This window comes from Gadus morhua, chromosome 17, assembly GCF_902167405.1.
Source record: "Gadus morhua chromosome 17, gadMor3.0, whole genome shotgun sequence".
NCBI classification, from domain to species: domain Eukaryota; kingdom Metazoa; phylum Chordata; class Actinopteri; order Gadiformes; family Gadidae; genus Gadus; species Gadus morhua.
In genome coordinates, this window is record NC_044064.1 from 16,277,444 (window position 1) to 16,302,376 (window position 24,933).

The window sequence follows — 24,933 nt, forward strand, 5'->3', positions numbered from 1 at the left end:
TTGGGTCTATGTGTGGGTAGCTTAGATTCTTAAAATACGTAACACCATTAAATACGGTATGATTTCTAGATGTCATGGCAACGTGCGCTCGCGACACTGGACTTGAGAGACATTGACGCATACTTTCATTTCTTCTTTCCGGTTCGTGCCGGTTCCGGAGTTGATTGGCCTTTAGTCCCAACCACAGGCACTGATCTGTAATAGGTCTGTAGAGTCAGTTGGTCCCACCCCTTAGGTGGGTTTGAAAAGTAGGAGTTCTTGTAGTTTTTTAGAGCCCCTCCCCTCTTACACTTCCTGCTTCAAATGACACAAAAATCGTAATTTTGCTTCATTTAAAACAGGAAGTGTTAGAGGTAGATACGGATTTCTTATGGAATGATGCAAAAAGATTCAAAAATATGACTTGGTATCTAACGATATAAAGCTTAATGCAAATGGGTGAAGTGTCCCTTTGAAACAGTTAACATTTTAAGCATCAAGTTGACTTTATACCCATTTATTCATGACAATGCTCGTTTCCCAGATTCAGACTTGGTTTAACTCCAAATTCATCATCTTCTGTCCAGAAGGGGGCGTTAACATCTTTCATTGACTTACAGTTACAGTAGCTGAGATCCTGTTCATGTGAGAGAAAATTGCTTAAATCTAAAGATTTAAGCAAAAGCCTCTCGCACACTCCCATTCTGGACGCACAATGATGAATTTGGAATTGAGCAACATGTCTGAATCTGGGTAAAACAGGCAAAGCCCCACTTAGACTGTTTAACCACTTGAAGCCTGATGAAAATTGTTGGAATAAATTTGGAGAGTTCATTTTTACCATTTGGTTTCAGAGAGATGAATAAAATATACAATGAAAAGGTCACACTAATCCAAAGTCGACACTATTTTGAAATTTTAATTAAATGAAAGAACCCAAGAACCCATCTCGGCCAACCAAAATCCAGGATCTCTGAGCTGCTCCTCACCGGACCACCTTAAGAAACCCATACCCAGAGTAAAATACAAATTACAAATTGACAAGCACACAAAAGCCTTTAGCACAATATAACATATTCAAAATGTTTTAATATATTAACAAATCAAACCAAGAGAAGGGTAAAAAGCATCCCTACTGTACAGTACAAGGCACTCCAATCAAATCAACAAACTATTTCTAGCAGAAGGTATAAATAAAACACTTGTCCATACTGGATCCTTCATTCATAAAGTCCTGTTCTCTTCGGTCTCCACAGATGTGCTAAAAGAAGAAGAAAGTGTTACGCAAATCATTTAGCTGTGGTTTCTATTCATTCATTCATTTTGGAGAGAAACATACGCAGGGTCAAAAGGCCAGGCCAAAATATCGAAACCAATCTGTGTGTCACCGGTGTTTGAATACATACGCGGAGAATTTACCGTTTGTTTGACCGGCCTCCTTTAACTGAAAAACAAAGAAAAAAGCGTGACTTTGTGTCATTTGGAACACACTGCTTACTAACCGCAAGGGTGATGTGACCATCATAACTGTATGGACACCCTCTGATATCAATAAATGATTTGTAATAGTTTATCAACAAATCTTCAGCCTCTCGTACCAGTCTCCGGTAAGCAAGCTCCCAAGTTTAAGTGCAAAGTTCACACTCAATCCTACACTGTAACTAGCTGGTTTGAAACTTATGATCTTAAGATGCATCATAACTAGCTCAATGTAAACAATGACAGCTCTATTAGTGACGTTAACATCGTTATCTCGACTAGTCTCTATAGAACGATATCAAGGTAAAGAAAAAAGCGCAACTGTCGTCAGCACTTGCCGATGGGACCCGGGATTATTGCTCTCCACACGGACAGTTTATCTGCATGCAACCACAGCATGCTCGAACTTCATTGGTCAAGATTACTCCGACTACAAACCGAGACCAGAACATTTCCAATACCACAATCTTCATGTGAAGACATTTGTTTACAGAGATTATATTCTCTGTAAGGGAAGTGGTGCCCCATTTGAAGGGTTAAATACCTTCAAATGGAAAGTTACATTTAGATCAGGTTAAAGGTCCCATGGCATGAAAATCTTACTTTATGAGGTTTTCTAAAATTAACATGAGATTCCCTAGCCTGCCTATCGTCCCCAAGTGGCTAATACTTGCGTTCGGTAAAAAAACGAGCACTAGGTATCCTGCTCGCCTTTAAAAAAAATGGAAGCTCAGGCGCTGATTTGGAATGTGGCCCCATATGTCATAAGGGGCCACTCTGCCTTGCCCGCCCAGAGAATTTGGCCCGACAATGAGCTACGACCCTGCGAGCGCCACGTACGTACGTGCGTGCGTGTGTGTGTGTGTGTGATTACACACACTGTAACGCAAGTGTTGAACACTTCTTTGTTATTTGGATAACCATTCTGCGGTTGGTGTTATGACGCATAACGTCTCTGGTATTTCCACAACGACGAGGCTGTAGTTGGGGTTATCTCTGCCATGGTTGAGAAGGAATTGGGGGAAAGGAACTTTGGCCTCGACTCCCTGAAGTACATGAACTGCGACATGGAGGAGAAATGGATTGTCTCTCGCTTGGGCCTGCTGCCAACTGCAGGAGGCAGTGGTGCATAAGCGCTGCCCGCTGCCGAGACAGTGGTCCCTTGGCAGCGAGGCTCCAGCGGGAGACAACCGCGGTCAACAATCGCAGGCAACAATCCCTTTCTCCTCCCTGCCGTGGTTCAGTCTACTTCAGATTAATGTGGACGTGGAAGAACCAGAGACGTCGGAGAACCCGACGCAGTCGTTTGAGATTCATAATATCGTCTGGAGGCGCACAGCTTTTGGCTGTGATAATATATATTATATGATACAGATATCTATGTACAATAGGATATTATTTAGATATAGAGCTCCGGGACTCCCGCCAGAGCCCCCGGAGTGTTCTAGAATATTTTCAGAACACGGAAAAGGGCTGCGTGTGCCTCGCCACTGCGATACATCCACTGTAAACAGAGCGCATGGTACCGTGGCCGCAAGCTGCTCAGGGCCACACCCCCACCCTCCTCCTTGACCCGCCTCTCTGCTCCTCATTTGATTTAAAGCAACAGACACCGAAACGGCGCGTTTGGGGAAAGCTCAATGTGCGACTGGCTCGTAGTGGCTGTAATTCTGCACCACGGCTGAATTTCGGGAAAGTCTTCAAATACTGTGTTACCAAATTCAGTATTTTTTTTTGTGGTTCAAATACCTCTAACATCTATATACAAGCATCCATAAAGTAGCATGCCATGGGACCTTTAAGCCACATAGCACACTACATCGGTTAGCCAAATGAGACGACGGACCGTCCATCTAAACCCCTCTGTATGCCAGATTACATATAAGAGAAGAATATAATTTGTTTGATGGACATCACTTATCTGAAAAATAGAACGAAGTTTGATTTTTTAATTAGTTTACAACACGCAACATAATTTACAAAAGGGAAAAAGATTGACTTACCGATGAGATAATAAATAAATAGAAGCTTCAATTCTTTCTGCAATAACAAAAGGATAACACAAGTTTAACAATGAAATTATGGCTTGTATAGCTAGTTAACGTCGTTAACTGTTTGTATAAAAATATGCAACCTGTCGCAACTAGTGTCAGTCTGATCGTAACTTCAAGTGTAAAGCGTACACCGAATAGTATGTTGTAACGAGCTACTTTGAAACTAAAATTTCATCTCTCTCCGGTTGCACTTGATTACGATGCTTCTGAACGTAAATTACATTGTCGCATAAAGGTGCCATGACACGCCACCAGGTTTGGTGTGATTAGCCGTTACAAGCCATTTAGAAAATCAGTCTCTTATGACATCACAGGTGGGCGTGTCCACCTAGATGTGTGACGGATAGATGAGCAACATTTGCTACAGCCCAATGGGTATGCTGGTAGACTGATCTATCCAGCACACATCTAGGTGGACACGCCCACCTGTGATTTCATAAAACAGATTTTCAAAACGGCTTGTAACGGCTAATCACATCACACATGGTTGCTATGTCATGGGACCTTCAATATTTCCCTGAGTCAGGTGAAGCTGCTGACACAGACAGCGGCTTATTACTTCATTTCAAATTGTTTCTTCTTTAAAAAATTATGATTCATGTCAACCGTAGGAAGAAGGAGGTAACCACCAATCCAGAGAAGATGAAAACTATAGATTTTTTGAAAATTATCAAAATATCTAGTCATTTTGTAAGTCTTGGTTTACGTTCAGACTCATTTTTGAATTTACGTTAGACGCGTGCTTATCTAAGATTCAGCGGTCCCACTTCTGGGGGGAGACGACAGTACTTATGCCTCCTTTCCTGATTTTAAATTATGTATGCGGGACTTGAGTGTTTACTTTTTACTTCCACAACCAACAGTCCCATATGGCTTATTGTCTTCACACTCACCTCTGAGGATATAAGTTATCATCGCAAGCAGAATACCAAGGCAGCTCCCGAGGAGAACACCATGAAAAAAAGTTGGAGTGTGTTCTTTGGATTGATTCAGAACGAGAGAGAAAGAGAAAAAGAAAGAGAGAGAGAGAGAGAGAGAGAGAGAGACAGGTTTGAGAGTCCATAACGTTTTCACCTGCAAATGGGATCAAGTTGAGGTCGAAGGAGGTGCTTACATTTCATGTCAAAGCTACTCATAGCAGTGGCTAAATGCATGCAGGCGCATTCCGACTAAGGACCTTTTCCCTCATTCTGAACACACATATTTATGAGTCAAAGTATGCGTGTCTTGAGTTCCTCACATGCTTGGAGAACTTGTGGTCGTCCCTCCCTCAAACAGTTTCAGTTTATAACTTCTGTTTTCTGAACAGCACAATTTTTCTTTACTTGTCCAAAATGAAGATTGAGATCCAATTTAGAAATACCTAGAACCCCGAGCCAGAAATGGGGCGGCCTTACCTCGACCACACACGACGTCAAGAGTGTGGCTGGCAGACTCCAGCGCTGTGGTGGTGTTGCAGGTGAAGCCGACCTTGTCGTCCTCTCCCATGGTGGCCAGGAGGAAGGCGGAGTGTGGGTGGAGCCACTTGGCCAGGGTCCGGTTGGTGGCGGGAGGCGTGGTGCTCCAGGTGAAGTTCACGGAAGGGTCCGGCGAGAAGCACTGGAGCCTCAGGATGCAGCTGCCGTCCTCCGACCAGCCGTGGTGCTTGGTGACCAGGGGCTGCGCGAGGCGTTCTGCACGCAGAGGGAACATGCCGTTTACAGGAACGTTTTCTACTGAGATTTTGCTCTTGAACCTCCACATCCTTCCAAAGATACAACTAAAATGTCCTGAATGCATCAGTTATTGTAACTCATGTAACTATGAGGTTGTTTAGCTTTTATCCAACGGGCAGTTAGGACCAGACCAGTTAGGGCCGTGTCCCCATAGCATTTCCTTCTGGCGGAAAAAGCGCCGTCAGGGTGCTGGGATTGAGAGTTTGCTTATCATTATCTATATTTGACAGATCATAAAGTTCTTCATAGACGGACATGGCAAGAACAAGTATCTCCTCCATTTTCTTGATCACAAGGGTGACGAGTACCACCACATCTTATATACGATTGGTTGCCTGAAAATCCACGAAAGTGACGACAGCAGCGCCTTTCTGCAAAATTGAGACATGGGAGCGGAACAGTTAAAAAAAGTGCTAAAAAAAAACTTAATGTGGACACAGGCCCATAGGAGTTAGCCCTCTTGCTTATAGCATTGCCAACAACATTGGGTTCAAACCCAGTACCTGTTGGCAGCCCACAATTGTGAACACGGTGAAGTAAAGTAAAGCCACCCTTACGTTCAACTCTGAGGACGAACTTGCGGCTGTTTTCTTCATCTCCTTGGAAACCCACTTCCAAAACGTATTTCATGGCATCCTTTCTGATCAGATTTTTGATCGTCAGGTCACCTGGTATCAAAATCAAACAAAACATCAAGGTGATGGATGAGGAGACAGGCCTGTTACAATAAATGCAATTTATTTCCTATGTGACTTTAATGTTTTTCATCTTTATGAAAAGATGTTCAAAATAACATTATGATACATTTCACTGTCTGTGCAAATATATTCTTGATCAGAATCAAATCCATAACCTGAAGAGGGTCAAGCCCTGCCCTACCATTTGAGATATACTGTACACAACACACATACACACACCTGATGAAATGTCGAGGTGGAGCCTTCCCCTGTACTGCCAGAAATGGTTGGTCTTGGTTTTCCCTCCTTGGTAGGTCGCGATCCATGTGTCGTTGGACAGGATGAGCCATTTGATGGAGGAAATGTTCCGCTGGGTCACATCTAGGGCAGGGGACAGGGTCACGCTTCCTCCAAGGAAGCCGAGGACCTGCTGGTTCGATCCCACCACTAGAAGAACAAGCCACAAGCCCATCGGTTTCTGTAGCCCTAACCTGGACACACTGGTTTTTGAAATGCATTGATGAAACCCGTCATCTTCAAGGGTGGTGGCCAAGTGGGCAGCAAGTCGCAGGGTAAAATACATACGGCTTATACGTTTGGCAAAACTCAATTTTTATGGAATGAATTTAATTCAATAAGCCCCCCCAACAGCCCGCTCTAGGGGCTGATATTTTAAATTAATAATAATCTCAATTCCTATGATAATTATTTAGTTCCTTGATAATCTGAAAGTCTCCAGTGCTTTGGGTGGAAGTCCTTCCTACCACTTATTAATGTTTAAGTGAAGCCTCCGCATTCGATAATAATCCCCCCCCCCGAAAGAAAAGTGTGTTTAATGAGGGGGAGTGCCACACGCAGACGGGTTATACTATGTCAGAGAAGCTAAGCCCACAATCGTCAGTTTACTTGAACCCTAACCATGTATTTTAGTAACAATAACAAAAGGTATTGGGCATGTAATAAAAAAGGTACATGATTACAAATTTGCCCACCAGACAGAATTGTACACCCCCAAATTAGATTTAATTTAATTGAACAATGTTCAGCTTTAACGTGGACCATGACTAGAACATGAACAGATCCTTCTATTTGAGTTAAAATAACAAACTTACCTCGGAGCAGTTGGAAAAAGAGAAGTGGAAGCCACATGGCTGGAGGGTCAACTGACCTAGTCTTCTCTTCCTTTATTTATAAAGAGACGTTGGCCAATGAACAGCCAATAGTCAAATTGTGAACTGTACCGTTATTATTTAATGCACATCAAATCAATTTTCTCTTCTGAAAAAAGTAGTATATATATAGGCCTACACACACATCTCTATAGCTAAGGGTTAGGGTTCATTTCTGCTCCCATTCCAAGTATAACGTTAAAAAAAATAGTCAAATTTACTGGTCGTACATGCACACCTGATATTAAATTCAGGAGAATACTGTTGTCAAATAGACTGAACATGCTGTTCGTAGGTGCAGAACAGGATGTCAGCGACCACATCCCCTCATATCAGCATGGCAGTTTTATCATGCGTCTTCCACCCCCAGCAGAGGTTCTTCCGGCAGAGAGGGGTTGCTTCCGCCACACATACAGTAGGTGCGTTTCCATCCCCCTCATTTTATGCGAACTTTGAAGTATCGAATCAGTAAGCGGTGATGGAAACACCAAAATTCACATAAAAATCCTCGAATTCTCATAAAAGTTTATCCGCTCGCTTGAAGTGGTTTTTGAGAAATGCGAAAGAGAGTGAATTCGCAAAATGGGAGATGGAAACACACTTTTCGAAACAGCTGTGACATAGCGAACTTTGAACACACAGGACTGACAGTCTTTCCGATTTCCGCATGACGACCGACCATAGCAACCCTGCCGACATCAACGTGTAACCAGAGCCCGTCTACGAAGAGCCTGGGCACTTCCTATACGCCCCATTGTACCGATCTTGGTTGTAGTTCCATTAGACATCCACTGGGGGTGATCGCGGGCGAGTCCAGGTTGAATGGGAGTCTATGGGGCTAGACGGCTAATTATGCCTCTTTCACCTGCTTCTCGTTGAAAAATCGCAAATTTTATTGTAGATTCCGCAAGTTCAATATAGATTAGAGTTCAAAGGTCAAATGAATGAGTACTTATGTCCTTTCGATTTCTTACAGTTTGGGCCGTTGTTGGCCATACACGCTAGCATTCTGCTAATGAATGCTGATTGTTCAGGGACGGACTTGCGACTGATTACGACCAGAGACCCCTCTTGACGGCATCTGAAGCACAATCAGAAATGTTATCTTCGACTCTCCGTTAAAGTAAATTTTTGCGTACTGTATTTATATTTTCCTGCAGGCCCTTTTATTTTTTAGAAAGTATGTATGGTGAAAGTACATGGGCATAAATGGAAATTCTTCCATTTCTTGTTTTCAATGTTCAATGTGTTATATACATGGTAGGTACGATATGGCCACCTTAAATATTAGTCAATGTCCCGCTCAATGTCATTTCATCCGTCATTGTCTATTTTTCGAAAATAAAGATAGTTTCAAAAAGAAATGCCTCGTAAATGTGCAATGATAGTGTAACAGTGGAAACGGATTGTCCGTCTTTTCGTTTCCCAAGGACAGAAAAAGGTAACGTTCTTGCTTGATCCTGTATGAATGGCCCTAGGCTACCTGAGGCTGCAGCTGGTAAGGAAAGTTGCGCTCTTCAACATCCGCAAACGCTTCCCTCTCAGCTCCCGTAGTTTGGAATGGGCTCAGCCCTCCCCCCCGCACAGAGCGCGCATTTACCAAAGTGATACACAAACATGGCAGCGAGTTTGACAAGTTGTATACCACAATTTATTCATATATGTATAATCTATTTTGAGGTAAACATAATTCATTTGAAATATATCTGTGTGGTTTAATAATTCGTCGATCTGTTGGTAATTCGTCGACCTTTTGGTAATGCCTCGGGCAGTGGTGTAGTCTATTTTATTGTAGTGGGTATACTGTGACGATTCCCTCCCAGCCTCGTACAAACCCGTCCCACCGGTACGTGTATGTGTGTGGCGCTTATGGGGTGTCGCACCACACTCACCAACGCAGGGGTCTACAACCCGCTGATTTAAGAGTATAACGATTATCAACAATCATGGAAAGAACCAGTTTTAATAACAGTCTGAACAAATAGAACACAAAAATGACAAGTTGTCCTTTGTATATCTATAGTAGCAATAGCACATGCTAAACAAGGACAAAATCTACTCAAAATAATTTAATGAACTGTTTACATCCATGGCTAACCAGTGCATGAGAAGGAGATGACAGGAGACTAATGTTTCGCTCTAATTTGAGCTCTTACTGTTGTTATCTAACATACCATACAGTAATTGAATTGTGTAAAAGTGTGAAATTACTGCACCTTAAAAATGACCATGAATTAGCTATACTCTCATTTGCATAGTGTTTAACATTATGAATTTCAATTGTGCATACCAACTGTATGTTGGCTGACATTTAGCTAACTCTTTTTCCCTCCACTCTAACCAAGGATGCCTGTTTTTAAATTCCCTAGCCTGACACCCAGTCTGAAAGGCTGGCCAGGGGTTCTCATCTAAAAGTAACAAGGAGATATAAAGTGGGATTAAAACATTGTCTTCTGTTGACTACTTATTATGTGGTTTACACATTAATACGGGAGGACTGGACACACACACACACACACGCACACACACGCACGCCCACACACGCACACACACGCACACGCGAGAAGGAGGGGCTTGGCCCGCCAACTAACGTGCAGAGATGCAGGGGCAGCTTCGCGCTTCGTAACAGAGACAGGGCAGAGCGCGAGTGCGCAGCGGGAATTTTATGAATGGTGAATGTAGGAGATAACTTCCCCTGCTTAAAGTATTTTATTGCAGTTATACCCAACCGATATTTCCGAAAAATAAACACAGAAGTGAAAGATCTGTCACAAGACGATTGATACGTATCCGTGCACATTTTTAAGTGGGTATACGCAAATCCTGGTGCGTTCCTAGTGGGTATACGGCGTATACCTGCGTATCACGTAGACTACACCACTGGCCTCGGGGCTCCAGTAGGGGGATCGCAGTCCTCTTCCTCATTCAATACAGACGAATGAAGGAAAGAGCTGCGTGCGTGTGTTATTCCTCATTCTTCTCCCGTTACTATTCCCTTTCTTAAGGTAATTATTACCGTTTGCAAAACACTGTATATTTATGACCAGTGTTGAAAGTTTGAATGTTATGTCGGCACTTTATCAGAAGTCCTCTTATCATAAGAAATATTTTATGTTTACAGAAATATTTTATATTTTATATATTCTACATTTTATGTTATGTTACAGGTTACACTGTTTACAATGGCAGGGCCTGCCATAATGCTTTTTTATGTAAATCGATTTAAATCCGATTTTTTATGAAAAAATCTGGGATTTTTATTTTAGGCCATATCGCCCAGCCCTACCGCTGTGTACATTGTGATTTCTCTAGTTCTTCGTCTACGGATGGAAGTTAAAAAAGCCAATGATAACTTCACTAGAAGAAAAGTTATGACTTGCCCAAGGGAAACCAATTGCTGCTGAATTCCTCTCTCCATGTTTGTTGTTACTCTTCTATATTGGCGGACTAATCGCTTTTTGTTACATTTGTTACAGCTTTTCTACTACTACCATTTATTGCAGCCACGAATCAGCATACATTTTTGGCCTATAGCGCCACCCCCAGGTAGAACTACGGTAGTTACCCGCTCCAACCACTTGATGGAAACGCACCTAATTCGAATAATTTTTTTGCGAACTTTCTAAAGATTCGCATCACCTTTTGGATGGAAACGCAGCTACTCACTCTCCAACTCACTGGAGTTGTAGCGGCTGACTGTCGTAGGTCAGAGGTACTGCCACAGAAACAACACGGGTCGCCATTTCAATGCACACCTTGTTAACTTCTGTATAATACCTTCTGTATATTACCCTCTGTGTGAGGAAATGGCGGAGTGGACTGACAAACTTCAACTTCCCGACTCAAATCTGTCTCACTGGATCTGAAAATAAAAAGCCATTGAATTTAAAGCACTGAATATTTATGCATTGAAATAACAATCTGGATTTACTAACTGCTAATTTAAAAGTTCCCATGACATGAAAATCTCACTTTGGGAGGTTTTCTAACATAAATATAGGTTCCCCTAGCCTGCCTATGGTCCCCCAGTGGCTAAAACTTGCGTTTGGTGTAAAACTAGCACTAGCTGTTCTGCTCGCCTTTGAAAAAACTGAGGCTCAAGCGCGCTGATTTGGAATGTCTGTGCTCATGACGTCATCAGGAATCTCAGCTCCTCCCCTTACTCTGCCTGGCCCGCCCAGAGACGTTGGCCCGCCAATGAGACTCGACCGTGCGAGCGCCACATGTGTGTGTGTGAATACACTCGGTTCTTTGACGTGTCTTGTATTTCCACAACGAGACTGTCGTGGGGGTTATCTGAGCCATGGTTGAGAAGGAATTGGGGGAAAGGAACTTTGGTTTGACTCGCTGAAGTACATGAACTGCGACATGCCGCTGGTTGCCGCGAGGCACCATCGCCCGGCAGCGGGCAGCCGGCAGCAGGCAGTTCAGTCGACTTCAGGTTGATGTGAAAGTGGAAGAACCAGAGACGTTGCAGAACCCGACAAAGTCGTTTGTGATTCATAATATCGTCTGGAGGCGCACACAATATGTTATATGATAGATATCTATGTATTATATGATATTATTTAGATATAGAGCTCCAGGACTGTAACGCAAGTGTTGTACACTTCCTTGTTATTTGGATAACCGTTCTGCTGTTGGTGTGATGGCGCATAACACGTCGGACTCTCGTCTCTGGTATTTCTACAACGAGACTCGTATTGGGGGTTATCTCAGCCAAGGTTGAGAATGAATTGGGGGGAAGGAACTTTGGCTTTGACTCCCTCAAGAACATGAACCACGACAAGGGGGAGAAAGGGATCTTTGCCGGGCAGCGCTTATGCACCTCCGCCTCCGGCGGTGGTCCCTCAGCGGGGCTCAAGCGGGAGACATTCGCCGCCAACAATCCCTTTCTCCTCCATGTCGTGGTTCATGTTCTTGAGGGAGTCAAAGCCAAAGTTCCTTCCCCCCAATTCATTCTCAACCTTGGCTGAGATAACCCCCAATACGAGTCTCGTTGTAGAAATACCAGATACGAGAGTGCGACGTGTTATGCGCCATCACACCAACAGCAGAACGGTTATCCAAATAACAAGGAAGTGTACAACACTTGCGTTACAGTCCTGGAGCTCTATATCTAAATAATATCATATGATACATAGAGATATCTATATCATATAACATATTGTGTGCGCCTCCAGACGATATTATGAATCACAAACGACTGTCGGGTTCTGCGACGTCTCTGGTTCTTCCACTTTCACATCAACCTGAAGTCGACTGAACCGCGCGCTGCCTGCTGCCGGCTGCCCGCTGCCGGGCGATGGTGCCTCGCGGCAACCCGCGGCATGTCGCAGTTCATGTACTTCAGCGAGTCAAACCAAAGTTCCTTTCCCCCAATTCCTTCTCAACCATGGCTCAGATAACCCCCACGACAGTCTCGTTGTGGAAATACAAGACACGTCAAAGAACCGACAAGAAACACTTGCGTTACAGTGTGTGTATTCACATTGATGTGGACGTTGAAGAACCAGGAACGTCGGAGAACCCAACGCGGTCGTTTGAGATTCATAATATCGGCTCACACAGCTTTTGGCCGTGATAATATATATTATATGATATAGATATCTGTGTAGGCTATATGATAATATTTAGATGTAGAGCTCCAGGACTCCCATGTGTTCTAGAATATTTACAGAACACGGCTAAAGGCTGTGTGCGCCTCGCCATTGCGATACATCCACTGTAAACAGAGCGCATGGTGGTGGCTGCAAGCTGCTCAGGGCCACACCCCCACCCTCCTCCTTGACACGCCCACCGAAACAGCGCATTTGGGGGAAGCTCAATGTGCGACTGGCTCGGAGTGGCTGTAACTCTGCACCACGGCTGAATTTAGGGAACGTCTTTGAATACTGTGTTAGTTGCCTACTAATACCTATATTAAAGAATACATAAAATAGCATGTCATGGGACCTTTAACTACTTACATTTTCAACAAATCATTTACCTTTAATTTTCAATGTTAAAAATTTCAAATCTTTTTGTGGAGAGTTTGAAAACTATAATTTTTTTAAACCTTATAGTATAAGGCTTAAGCAATCAGGAAAAACAATGTTTCCATTTTGCCTTGAGTCCTATATGGCCGCCATCTTAGATTTTACAAAATGGCTGCGGTGAAAAAGGTTTCCATCAATATCTCAGCTTCTAATAACTTCTAATAAGATAGCTAAATAATAAGTTTAGCTATCAACATTTTATTTTGATAGCTAAACTACCATTTTCAGGGCCGTGGAATCCAATGTTCCTAGCTGCAGAGGTGTTCAGACATTTGTTCAAGCAATTCTTGCAAATACTTACTAATTTTGTAAATTAGGCATACTAAGCAGGCGCTACTATCTGAACACGGGTCGGATGCGGATTTAAGTATTGCGGGTAATTTTTTGCACTTGATGGAAGTATGTTTTCTTTCCCTACGAGAGTTTTGTAATTTGTTAATGGATTACAATAGCATTTTTATTTATTATAATGCATTAACAAAACATTAACATACTAATACATTTTAAATGTATGGGGTGATTGATAGTCTAAGGCTTTCGAGGGACATGTAGCCTATATGCCATTTTATTATTATTTTTTTTTTTTAACTGTATGGTTGTGTCAATTTAGCCTTATATTTTCCAACTATTTTACACATTTAAAACGGCCTAAGGCTTTCGAGGCACATGTAGCCCATATGCCATTTATTATTATTTTTTTAACTGTTTGGCCGCGTCAATATAGCCTTATATTTTCCAACTATTTTACACATTTAAAACGGTTAGTTTGTCTACATGATTACGCTTACTCCGTTCAGGCGTCCAAATCATTTTATTTTGAGTAGGCCTACAGCTTTTCAACTTTTCTATCCGTTTTAAACTGGGTATTTAGTTTAATAATTTTTACTGCCTGTTTCTTTTGGCACATAAAAATGGGTCTGATAGATTGATACATTGTCTGATAGAGATAGGATATCAATATGGATGATACGTTTGTGATGCGGTTTGCTCATTAAATAATAGCCCATCCGCACATCTCTACTACCCAGCTAATGCATATTCAACCAACCCAGTGTTTCCCCCAGCACTGTATGGTTAAGGCGGCCGCCTTAACAATAGGGCCCCGCCTTGACTACCAATGTATAAAAAATATATAATAAAAAAAGAAAATCTATTATAATGCATTAACAAAGTACAAAACTTTCATAGGAAAGAAAACATACTTCCACAAGTACAAAAAAGAAAGATAAATAAATCATCGTAATACTGCTCAAAACAATAGTCGTGCCATAGAGCTTTTTTAATGTAATTGAAACGGCGGCACTGGAACACTGTAACCTATATATTTTCTGAAAGCCCATATTCTCCAGATTTTATAAAACATCAGTTGGGACTTGATCCACCCTCCTTGATTCTTTTATCTGTACATAACCCTATATTATATAGATGAAAGAGTGTACAGCAATACATTTTGGCCAGTATCATTAATGGAAAGCTAAATCACCCAACTAAACGGTATGTTTTCTAATAGCCTAGGTCATGTAGATGTGATATAATATGGATTAAGACTAGGGTTGAGCACCGAAACTCGGTTCCAGTAGGGCGACGGTTCCAACGTAAAAGGTAGTACCGAGATAAAATAAGAACGCACATTTCTTTTTAACGACACCTGCCCCGCCCCCATGGTGATGCGGCGTCCCCCATGGTGTTGCGGAGCAAACACTTGACTTTCCTTTACCAATAAAAGTCAAAAAAATCATTTAAAGTCATATGCAAATGCAATAACACGGTTTAACTATGCACATGCACAGCAATAGCGATATTTTTCACGTAATTGGACCTGCACAAAGGGTCAGATTACAGTGGGTTAAAGAAGAGTTACATATATTGGGTTAAGGCAGTGCATACGTATAATTCATTCAGGTTTAACAACAGGAAAGCAGTAATGTTAAACAGTGAGTAATTAGACCAGGTTATACAGTTATTCAGTCTGGAGTAATGATATTGTAATGCTCTAGGTCATTTGAGTTTATGTTTACCTTTACTTACAGTATGTTTAAAGAGGTAATTCTACCCTTAAAAATAGACAGTATTTTCATAGCTGAGGTTACATGCTTATACCTGTGGGCCCTGTAATAGTAAAGTGAACATGCATTTAGGTGCCTAGCATGGGTATTTAGACTAGCAACTGTAGAAGAGATATTGAGTACAGAAATGTGTTTGTGAAACTTATTTTTGTTCATGGATTTATTTTACATTTATACATACTAGGGATGCACCGAATATTCGGCCACCGAAAATATTCGGCAGAAAATGGCCCAAAACATAATGATCGGTTTCGGCCGAAGGAGTAAAAAGGCCGAAAATAATTAACCAAACATTTTTTTAAATAAAAAATAAAAGATTTGTTTTACTCATTTATTTAAAAGGTACATCGTTCTTAAATTCTTGCTATAAGGTCTGCTGGAATGTTAGAAAACGTTAAATAAATATTTTGTATAATATTTGTAATTGATTTTTTTTTTTGAAAAGCAAGACAAAAAGTTTATAAAGGACATTTAATTGTTTGATTTATACAATGGTGAAAAATTAAAGCGAAGTGAATGAAAAACAGCAAAAGCCACATTCGGTATTCGGTTTCGGCTTTCGGCCAATTGTTTCAGTATATTCGGTTTCGGTTTCGGACAAGAATTTTCATTTCAGTGCATCCCTAACATACCGATATCCATTTATGTGTGCATTGAAATGTACATATTTGTGAGAAGAGTCATTTATATATAAATCACAAAGTACATTTGTGAATCCTTCTCTGTGCATTCATTATTAATGAGACTGTACTGACTAGGGGTGGGGGAAAAAAAAATCGATTTTCCAATTTTAATCGATTCTCTCTAGAACGATTCGTTCTCGATTCAGAAAGGTTCATAATCGGAATTTTAAAAATGAAATTAGTTCGCCTGCTGCAACATTCTGTTTGCCCGCTGCAGAACGCAACAGAAAACTCTCCTCTCTGCTCCGCTATACACGCATTCGCACCAAGCGCACTAAGCGCACTAAACGCACATGTTGAATGTTTATAAACAAAGTTTAAGCGGCACCAAAATGTCTGCCATGGAAAGCCCTAGACCTATACGTCCTGCACCGGCTTCTTTGAAAACTGCCGTATGGCAGCATTTTGGATTCTATGAGAATAATGGCAAGTTGGACAAGAACTACACAATATGTAAGGTCTGTAGAAGTCAGATTAAATACTTCGGAAATACCACCAACCTGTACAACATTTCGCGACACCACCCAGAGTTGGGAGGTAAAAAGGGACCCGTTCCTGATGGCAGACCCAGCAGCCAGATGACTATAGAACAGGCACTGGGACAGCTGCCACCGAATTCGGAGAGGGCACAACGGATAACTAAATCCATTGCAAAGTTTATTGCAGTGGATTTAAGGCCGTATTCAGTGGTGGAGAACATGGGTTTTCGGGAAATGGTTAAAACACTGGAGCCTAGATACAAAATACCTTATCGGCGATTCTTTACTGACACAGCAGTACCCACGCTGTACAGTAGGGCTGTCAAAATTGCTCAAAAATGACATTCGAATGTTCGTTTGGAAAAAAATCACGAATTCGAACTATTCGAATATCTGGTTGCCTATTTTACGCAGTTGCCGTCAATATGTCACTAATGCGACAAAACCATGGTTCAAATTAGTGGGATATATATATATCATATAAACAGCCCAGTAACGTGGAGGCCTAATCATGAAAAGCCACAACTTTGTATCGCTTGCATTTCACCACCACACCTGCAAGCGCGCAAACTATAGTAATCTGAAGAAGACGCCCGCTTCTGAATGTTACAAAGTATGCTAGTGGTAACGTTCCTTGCTTTGCTTACCATTTATCGAGAAGGCCTATTAAAATCGATAAAGAAAAAAATGCATGTCGCCTACGTCTTCCACCATGCCAGCGAAAGGGCCAGCACTACGCACCGTTCGGATTCATGAAAAAAAAGCTGTCTCGGACTTTGCCGAGAACATTGCGTTATAGCAGCTTTCACCAGCCAGACTACTAGCTCCCTGAGCTCTACTTCGGATGCTTATTGAATGGCATAGCCGAGCTGGAATACCTATATCCAAGTACGGAAACCCCGAGGGGATAAAAGACATTCGCTCTTCACAATACTAGTCTGTTACACTTGTACCGCGGGAGTGTTTTTTCACATTCGAATATTACGAGGGACATCGCGAACAGACAGAGGCTCATTCAGAAAGCAGATAGAGGCGCTTGTACCGCGGGAGTGTTTTTTCACATTCGAATATTAATTTTCACGTTCGAATTCGCGTTTTTGGATACATTTCGATCTTCGAATATTCGTTGACAGCCCTACTGTACAGTGAAACCAAATCCAGAGTTTTGGACACTTTGGTGGAAGCGGGTAGGGTAGCTTTAACTTGCGACGCATAGACATCAATTGCCACGGTGTCCTACGTTACCATTACTGCGCATTTCGTAGACAAAGATTGGCAGCTGGTGTCACTGGTGCTCCAAACAAGAGCAATGCATGAGAGTCACTCTGGCGCAAACATGGCTGAATTGTTAAAGAGGGTAGCAGATGAATGGCATCTCAATGACAAAGATTTAGTTTTAGTGACAGACAATGCCGCTAATATGGTTGTTGCAGCCCAACTTGGTGGGCTTCTGCACGTGAGGTGTTACGCCCACACCTTAAACCTGGCTGGTCAGCGAGCGCTCAAGCTGCCGTCTGTGTCCAGGCTCCTGGCCAGGATTAGGAGAATTGTTTCGTTTTTCCACCGGAGCACCGTCGGCGCATACGAGTTAGGAGAAAAGCAGAAGCTGCTGGGTCTGCCATGCCACAAACTCAAAACAGACGTCAGCACCAGACGGAACAGTGCCTTTGAAATGGTGGATCGCTTTTTGGAACAGCAGCCTGCTATCTGCGCCACTTTACTCTCTCCCCAGGTGACGAAAGGACAATCACAATCTGATCTCTGCACTCTCAATGAGACCGATGTCGCCAATGCAGAGCAGGATGCTACTACGCTTATATCAGAGGAGAGTAGCCCGACTGTGTGTTTGATTGCCCCACTGCAAGCTCAACTCTGCCAGGAAACGACGGGCAACATTGCAGAGTCATCAATTACCCGCGATATAAAGAAGGCGATCAATGAGGACCTCAGCAAAAGGTACACGTCTGACCTAGAGAGAAGAAAACTTCGTTCAGCTTCTGCTCTGGACCCGAGATTCAAGGGACTGCCTTTCCTTTCGGAAGATGATGTAGCGGAAACATTTGGAAGAGTTGTTGCTGAAGCTGCATCACTTGAGGTAAATTTCATTTTATTGTATGTAGCATTATTGTACGATTTTAGGCTGGCCTACTTAATGCATAATACGGGCTCATGTATTGTCCGGAGGTCATTATCCAAAAATAAGTCCCGACGGGGCGAACAGCACCACGACGCGCAGCATACGACGGACAATACATTATCCCGAACATTATAGCCTACGGTTACTTGCCAAAACGATAAAAGACATTCCTCCAAAATACCTAATTTTAATGATTTAGTTGCCGTTTTGTGATTTCAGCTAAGAAATAAATAGTTCTTCAAGCAAATAGAACTTTTAAGTTCCAGGCGTTGCGAAGAAAGCCATTACTTGCTGACTTCAAATTACAATGAGTCTGTTACGTTAAATGACCGTACCACTTTCGGAATTATATGAAATATGTGAATTAGAGGCACAAAACACAATATTTAATAGATATTGAACAGTAACCTAATACCTAATTTATGGTTTGACTCGTTTTATTTCGTTTTTTATTTTATTTTATTTATTGCTTATATGGTTAGGATTGGAGATATTTACATTATATGGCAATGTAAAATGAGGCTACTGTGGTGATCTGTTCTTATTGTGTTTACCTACAGCAACAGGTAAGAGTGGAAGAACATGAAGTCACAGAGGGCACCCAACCTACAGAGGAGCAGAACCAAAGCTCCCCCCCTGCCAAGAGAAGAGCACCATCCTCTTTGTTGGAGAATCTGCTGGGGAATACCTTCTCTAGTGCAACTCAGCCCATCTCTGCCTATGCTCAAGCTGAGGAGGAGGTTAACAAGTTCCGTGGTGCTCCACCAGTTCCTCTCTCTGAGGACCCTCTCAGCTGATGGAGGAAAAATGAGATTATGTATCCCCTGCTCTCCAAGTTGGGCAAGCGATACTTTTGTATTCCGGCCACCAGTGTCTCTGCAGAAAGAGTGTTCTCTACTGCAGGAGATATTGTGACTGCCCAGCGGAGCACACTCACACCAGAGCATGTAGTCCAGCTCCTGTTTTTACACAAGAACTTGCATATGCCATGAGCTTGTTTTCTTTGTCAGATCACAACACTTCATTACTTAGATATGTTAACACATTTCACCCCCTTTTCTCTGGCAACTTTTGTTTTGTGTACTAAAGATGCAGAGACACTGCCTCGTTTCTGTGCTTTGAGAACTATGTATACATGTTATTTTGTTGGTCCAAGTTGTGTTTTGCTATTTATACAATGTGAGATGCAGTTAGCTCTACGTTAGCCTAATGATTGGGTAGGAATATTGCCTTCAATTTAATGTTAGTCACATGAATATGAGAACTTGCATATTCCATGAGCATCCACCAGTTATTAACTGGAAATGAAGCACCTTTAAAATGCAAGCGCCATAAAGTAGCATATTATTGTGTAGCATTATTTTATTTCTCAGGGACATGCTGCTTATTATCAAAAATAAAAGTGGCATTTTGTGTTTGAAGTCTTATTCTTATCATTGACTAAGAGCAGCTTTTTCTTTAATAATTTAAAAGAAAAATTAATGTATTTACATTTTAACTAGGCTACTTCCATATTGTGTTGAAATGCAAGCTGCATTGGTTATTGTGTTGTCGATATCTTTGTGACAAAGATATTTTTTCTTTTATAACAAGGTAATTCATCCATTGATTTTTTTGAGCATTGCAATAATCGATGCAGCTTGCATTTCAACATAAAATGGATGTTTTAAAAAAAAAAATCAATTTTTTTTATTACAAAATCGATTTAAAATCGATAATCGATTTTAAATCGAATCGTTGACCTCTGAATCGATTTTGAATCGAATCGTGAGGTGCCAAGAGATTCCCACCCCTAGTACTGACCCCGTACACCTCCAACTCACATACAGCCTATAATTGAACCAGTTGTATACATCCAAACGAAGTTAAAACTTGTCAAACAGAAATCTTTACCATTCAAATCAACCTAAAAGCTTATTTCCACCAACCAGGAGGCCAACAAAAATTAACATACAGAAGCATAAAAAAAGAAAAAACAGTGACTTACAGTTTGCGTAAATTTCTTCTGCAAACTTGAATCATGTAAACCACTGTTTCTTCTTCATAGTTGACCTGTCAACGAGTGTAAAGGAGAAGATTAGTTTCTGAGGTCAAAAACACAACACAGTGGCAATGGGCCGATTGCTCTGTCGGTAGCTTAGCCACTTTTTAGAGTTTAACACGGGTTTAAACTCGTCGGTGACGCAAGAAGTCACGTGACGTCTTAAACTCCATTGCTGTGTCATATGTACTTGTGGTTTAACATGCAGCTGCGTTTTACCTAGATCTCAATTGCTGTGCCTCCAGAGAAATTCACATCAGACACTAGGGCATATTTTGTGCGCGTTAGTATAATCTCGCAACTGACGTGGTTTTAGAGGAGACTAAACCAGTTGGCAGGATGAAACAAGGCTCCATCATAACCAACACACACACAGAATTAGTTTTATGAATAATAGGTATGATACATTTACACTTATTACACCAGGTAGGCCTTCAGTACAATACAGGCTACAATATAGGAGTTGCTTAAAGTGCCCAACTAAAACTCTACAAAGAACAGATTGTATGTAAAAAAAAAAAATTAACGCTCAGAGGATCGTACCATTCAACGAAACATAAAAAGGTCAAAGCTTAACTAAAATGGTCCTAATTCTCCTTTTCCGAGAATTGAAAGGCGTGACATTACCCTAATTACTCACATAGGCCTATTAGTTTGTCTTCAATTAATTAAGTAATCACGTTTGCATACACACACCAAGAGAAAACAATGACAAGTAATTGATTGACGTAGGTGAGGGTAGATTCCAGACTCGGATTTCCACAAAAAGTAGCCTAGACTATTTCATAATCTATGTCAACATTATTAGCGTTTTTATTATATTAAAGTTCATTTTACATTCCCATTAAGTTTTTGTTGGTAATTATAGCACAAAATGCATCCACCATGAAGTTAAGACTGCATCTGCTCTTGGGTATACTAGAAATCAGAGTACTTCCGGTTTCCAAGCAGTTTGAACCGAGTCAGCTAGGAATCAGCTGATCTTGTACGAATCGTTACGCAACAATCAAGTTCAACCTCGTGCGCAGCTGCGTGTTAAACTCCAAAACCTCTGTTTTAAGGAGTACGGTTTTAGAGCGCAGCACAGTTAGCGCAATACTCACTGACAGAGCGATCGGCCCAATGTGTCTAATATACAAGTTACAAGCTGGTGTAGTTGTGCGTATAGCTAGGTATATGACGTGAAACCGGCATTCAGAGGGATTTCCATAAAAACATCAGAGATGTAAAAACATCACAGCTCCCTATATGCAGGTACCTGGGGGGGCACCAAAAAATAAGGTTTTAAGAAATATATATTATTGAATTTGAAAAATATATAGCCTAAATTAGTTATGAAGAGGCCCACCATTGTTTTTTCTTAATTGTATAACCCAGTGGTTTTCAAACTGTGAGGCGCGCCTCCCCAGGGGGGGCGCGAAGTGAGAAAAAAATAAACCAGAAAAAAACACAAAGACGAAGACGCGCTCTGTTCGAAATCGTTCCCTATTCACTAACTCACTATTCCCTATAGTGTTTATGATATAGTGCACTATATAGGGAATGAACAAACGAAAATTACGCTGAACACTACGCTGAACATTTCCAAATGTAATTTGCGTCAGTAAATGCGTAGGGTATTTGTGTGACGCAGACAGATGCGCCCATATCATGTAAACAAACAAACCGGGCCCCCACGAGGAAACCGGGCACACCACTACAAAATGGCGAGCACCCTATATAGTGCACTATATCCGTGATAGGGAACGATTTCGAACACAGCTACGCAAACTCATTGCTCCCACTAAAGTTGAGGTGAGCTAAAAAGGAGGCTAAACTGGCAGTTTACAGATTAAGATGTTCGAATGTATTAAAAAAACGTTAAGCAAAAAAATGCTTAAATAAAGATGTTAATATGTGTTAAGAACGCACAAAGAACGCACAAATGTTTAAAATGTGTAAAATAATTAAAAGATCTTTCAAAACACAGGGATTTAGAAAAAAAAATGGGGGGGGGGGGGGGGGGGGGGTTAGTGAATAGGGAACGATTTCGAACAGAGCGCGTCTTCGTCTTTGTGTTTTTTTCTGGTTTATTTTTTTCTCACTTCGCGCCCCCCCTGGGGAGGCGCGCCTCACAGTTTGAAAACCACTGGGCTCAGCTGAAATTTGTTCTGCGGGGGGGCTCACTCTCTCATACTTTGAAAACCTATCACTCAGGGCCGGCAGCCGGCGCCCCCCCGGGCCTCCCCTGGGAAGTCTTGTCCAGGGCACAATTTAATGTCGATTCGCCTAGGCGGGCACCCAAACGGCCAGCGCCGGCCCTGCGGCGATCTAATGGAAGCTGGGCCGCATCCAATGATGGTTATTAGATTCGACCAAAAAAGTACAAGTAGGCCTGCTACCACAATAGTGATATGCAAGTGAGCCACAGCATCAAGCAGAGAGCATCGCGCTACAGGCTGACCCATGCTCACCGAAGCCTGCTGAATCGTCGGGGAGCTACGTTAGCAAACTTTTAGCGTATATTTGAGCTCAGTCAATGTTAACATATTCTGTAAATATTCTCATGGAGGATCTTATAAACCCACACATAGGCAAAAAACGCACAAAACGTGTCTGACGAAAACAAAGCCTAGCTAGGAAGACTACGAATAGGACAACGAAAGATGTCCACTCTCCACTTAGTCAGTATAACTTTAACGTTATGGCAATAAAAACTTCATTTATTAAGTTAGTGGTCATTCCCGGAGTGGTTCGTTTGGGGTACCGTGGCAGCATGGCACCACATAACTCGTTAGAACAGTTCAGGGGGTATATACTCACAGCAGGTCCAGAGAAGTAGGCTACGTCGGGTTTACAGTAATAGGTCTTGTTAACTGTGGAAAGTGGTCGATTTTTGAAAATATTATGAATGATGAACAATGCCAGAAGGGGAAATCAAAGTGCTGTTCGTCGGTGTGTTTAACTGAAACCGCGAGCGCGCTGTTAATTAAATGCACATGCGCACCTCTGGTCTTCTTGGTGACAGCAGACATCCTATATCATAGACGGAGCATCGAATGCTACCGCCTACTGGCGCTGACGAGACGCGAGGCCGCCATCTTTGAGTGGTCATCTGCTCCGCTCAGTGTATTCCGTTTGGCTGGAGCAATGAACTGTCAGTGCATTTAATCAATCATACCTCACTTAATACCACAGATTTTCATGCGGGTTTTTGTCATACGTGTAGCTATGATAAGGACACATGGTTTGGCGTGTTTTATTATTCATAGTTGGCTTAACACTAATAGAATATGCTGATATGCTTGCAGTTCCCAGACATCCGAGATCAAAACTGGGATTCCCCGAGAAGGGGAAAAAAAAACGGTCAGCTATTTTTAAATTGAAGAAACAATATGACATATATCCTGCATAAACAATGTATGAATACATTAGATACGTATATATCTTAGGGACTTTATTGACTGCATCTCTGACTGTGGCTGCAGCATCAGTTTATTCTGTCTTGACACTTTGCATTGATATTTTGTATTTACTATTAACACTCTTTCCTTAAATCATTCTGTTTACAGTCATTGTTTTATATGTATGTCGCTTTAGAAAAAAACGTCTGCCAAATATTTAAACATAAAACATATATAAACACCTGAAAGTTTTTATAACAGCTAAAACCACCAATCTTTTTCACTGGATTCAGAATAAAACCAAATTCTGTCTTACCCAACAATGTTAGCATTTAAATATTGTTACTTGAATGACTTATTCATGGTTACAATTATACTGTTTTGTCTTATACTTTGCCTAAAATGAGAATGCATCATAATACAAATCTGCTGATGGAATATTTGTTTACAGGAAATAACATAGATAAATATAAATATACAGGAAAATGATCAGACCAGAACTAGTGAAATTCAAAAGACAATAAAAAGCAGCCAGGGTTAGGGTTAAACCCCCTAAAGGAGGACTGTTTTGCAAAGCTACTTTATTGTGCTTCCTTTCTATAGTTGAAGAGACTGAGTGTCTCCTCAATGTGTTCCCCAAGCAGAAATATATCCTCTATTCCAATCTCCCCTCGGACGATGTATAGGACCCTTGACACCTTAGGAGCTTGAGATTGCATTGTTGAAGCTTGGCGGATCACCCTCTCTTCAGCCCTCAGCACCTTATAATAATACTTACAATAATAATACATTATATTTATATAGTGCTTTACACAGTGCTCAAAGACACTACAGAACAGAGAAAATAAGAAAAAAGCAACTTTAATATTCAAAAAGCAAGATAATAAAATCAAATAATACATAATATTATAGGCCTACATAACAGTAGCGTGCGGTGCCCCTTCATTTCGGTGGGTCAGAAACGACTGGCGTATGACCACACCCACAATTTATATATATTTTTAACATGTATATTTTGAGCTACATTAAAACA

The 24,933-nt window shown here is 41.5% G+C and overlaps 1 protein-coding gene across 19 annotated transcripts; it reads right to left on the reverse strand.

Moving 5' to 3' along the window:
* Window positions 1-873: 873 nt before the first annotated feature.
* LOC115529684 (CD48 antigen) lies at window positions 874-23,502 on the reverse strand. Of its 19 annotated transcripts, XR_003973618.1 has the most exons (10): window positions 23,320-23,502; window positions 20,464-20,528; window positions 7,017-7,086; window positions 6,145-6,351; window positions 5,785-5,895; window positions 4,910-5,185; window positions 4,406-4,586; window positions 3,462-3,498; window positions 1,399-1,423; window positions 1,037-1,240 (listed from the first exon to the last, which is right to left on the reverse strand). XR_003973618.1 is itself a non-coding variant. In XM_030338614.1 (8 exons), the coding sequence occupies exons 1-7, from the start codon at window positions 7,051-7,053 to the stop codon at window positions 1,204-1,206; spliced, it is 777 nt and encodes a 258-aa protein (XP_030194474.1). In that variant the 5' UTR covers window positions 7,054-7,382; the 3' UTR covers window positions 874-976; window positions 1,192-1,203. The 19 variants fall into 19 exon arrangements, 11 of the variants coding, with proteins under 11 accessions (XP_030194474.1, XP_030194475.1, XP_030194482.1 ...); XR_003973619.1 differs by lacking the exons at window positions 20,464-20,528; window positions 23,320-23,502 and adding an exon at window positions 874-976 and having other exon boundaries at window positions 1,192-1,240; window positions 7,017-7,382; XR_003973620.1 differs by lacking the exons at window positions 20,464-20,528; window positions 23,320-23,502 and adding an exon at window positions 874-976 and having other exon boundaries at window positions 1,192-1,240; window positions 1,386-1,423; window positions 7,017-7,382.
* Between the last annotated feature and the right edge of the window lie 1,431 nt (window positions 23,503-24,933).

What these genes read in the sequence shown, in the direction of transcription:
- LOC115529684 (XM_030338611.1), bottom strand. Translation starts at nt 7,053, where the DNA reads ATGTGGCTTCCACTTCTCTTTTTCCAACTGCTCCGAG. An exon ending in CTTTTTCCAACTGCTCCGAG is followed by an intron (nt 6,352 to 7,016) that starts GTAAGTTTGTTA and finishes TTGTTCTTCTAG; the next exon opens with TGGTGGGATCGAACCAGCAG. An exon ending in CCACCTCGACATTTCATCAG is followed by an intron (nt 5,896 to 6,144) that starts GTGTGTGTATGT and finishes TTTTGATACCAG; the next exon opens with GTGACCTGACGATCAAAAAT.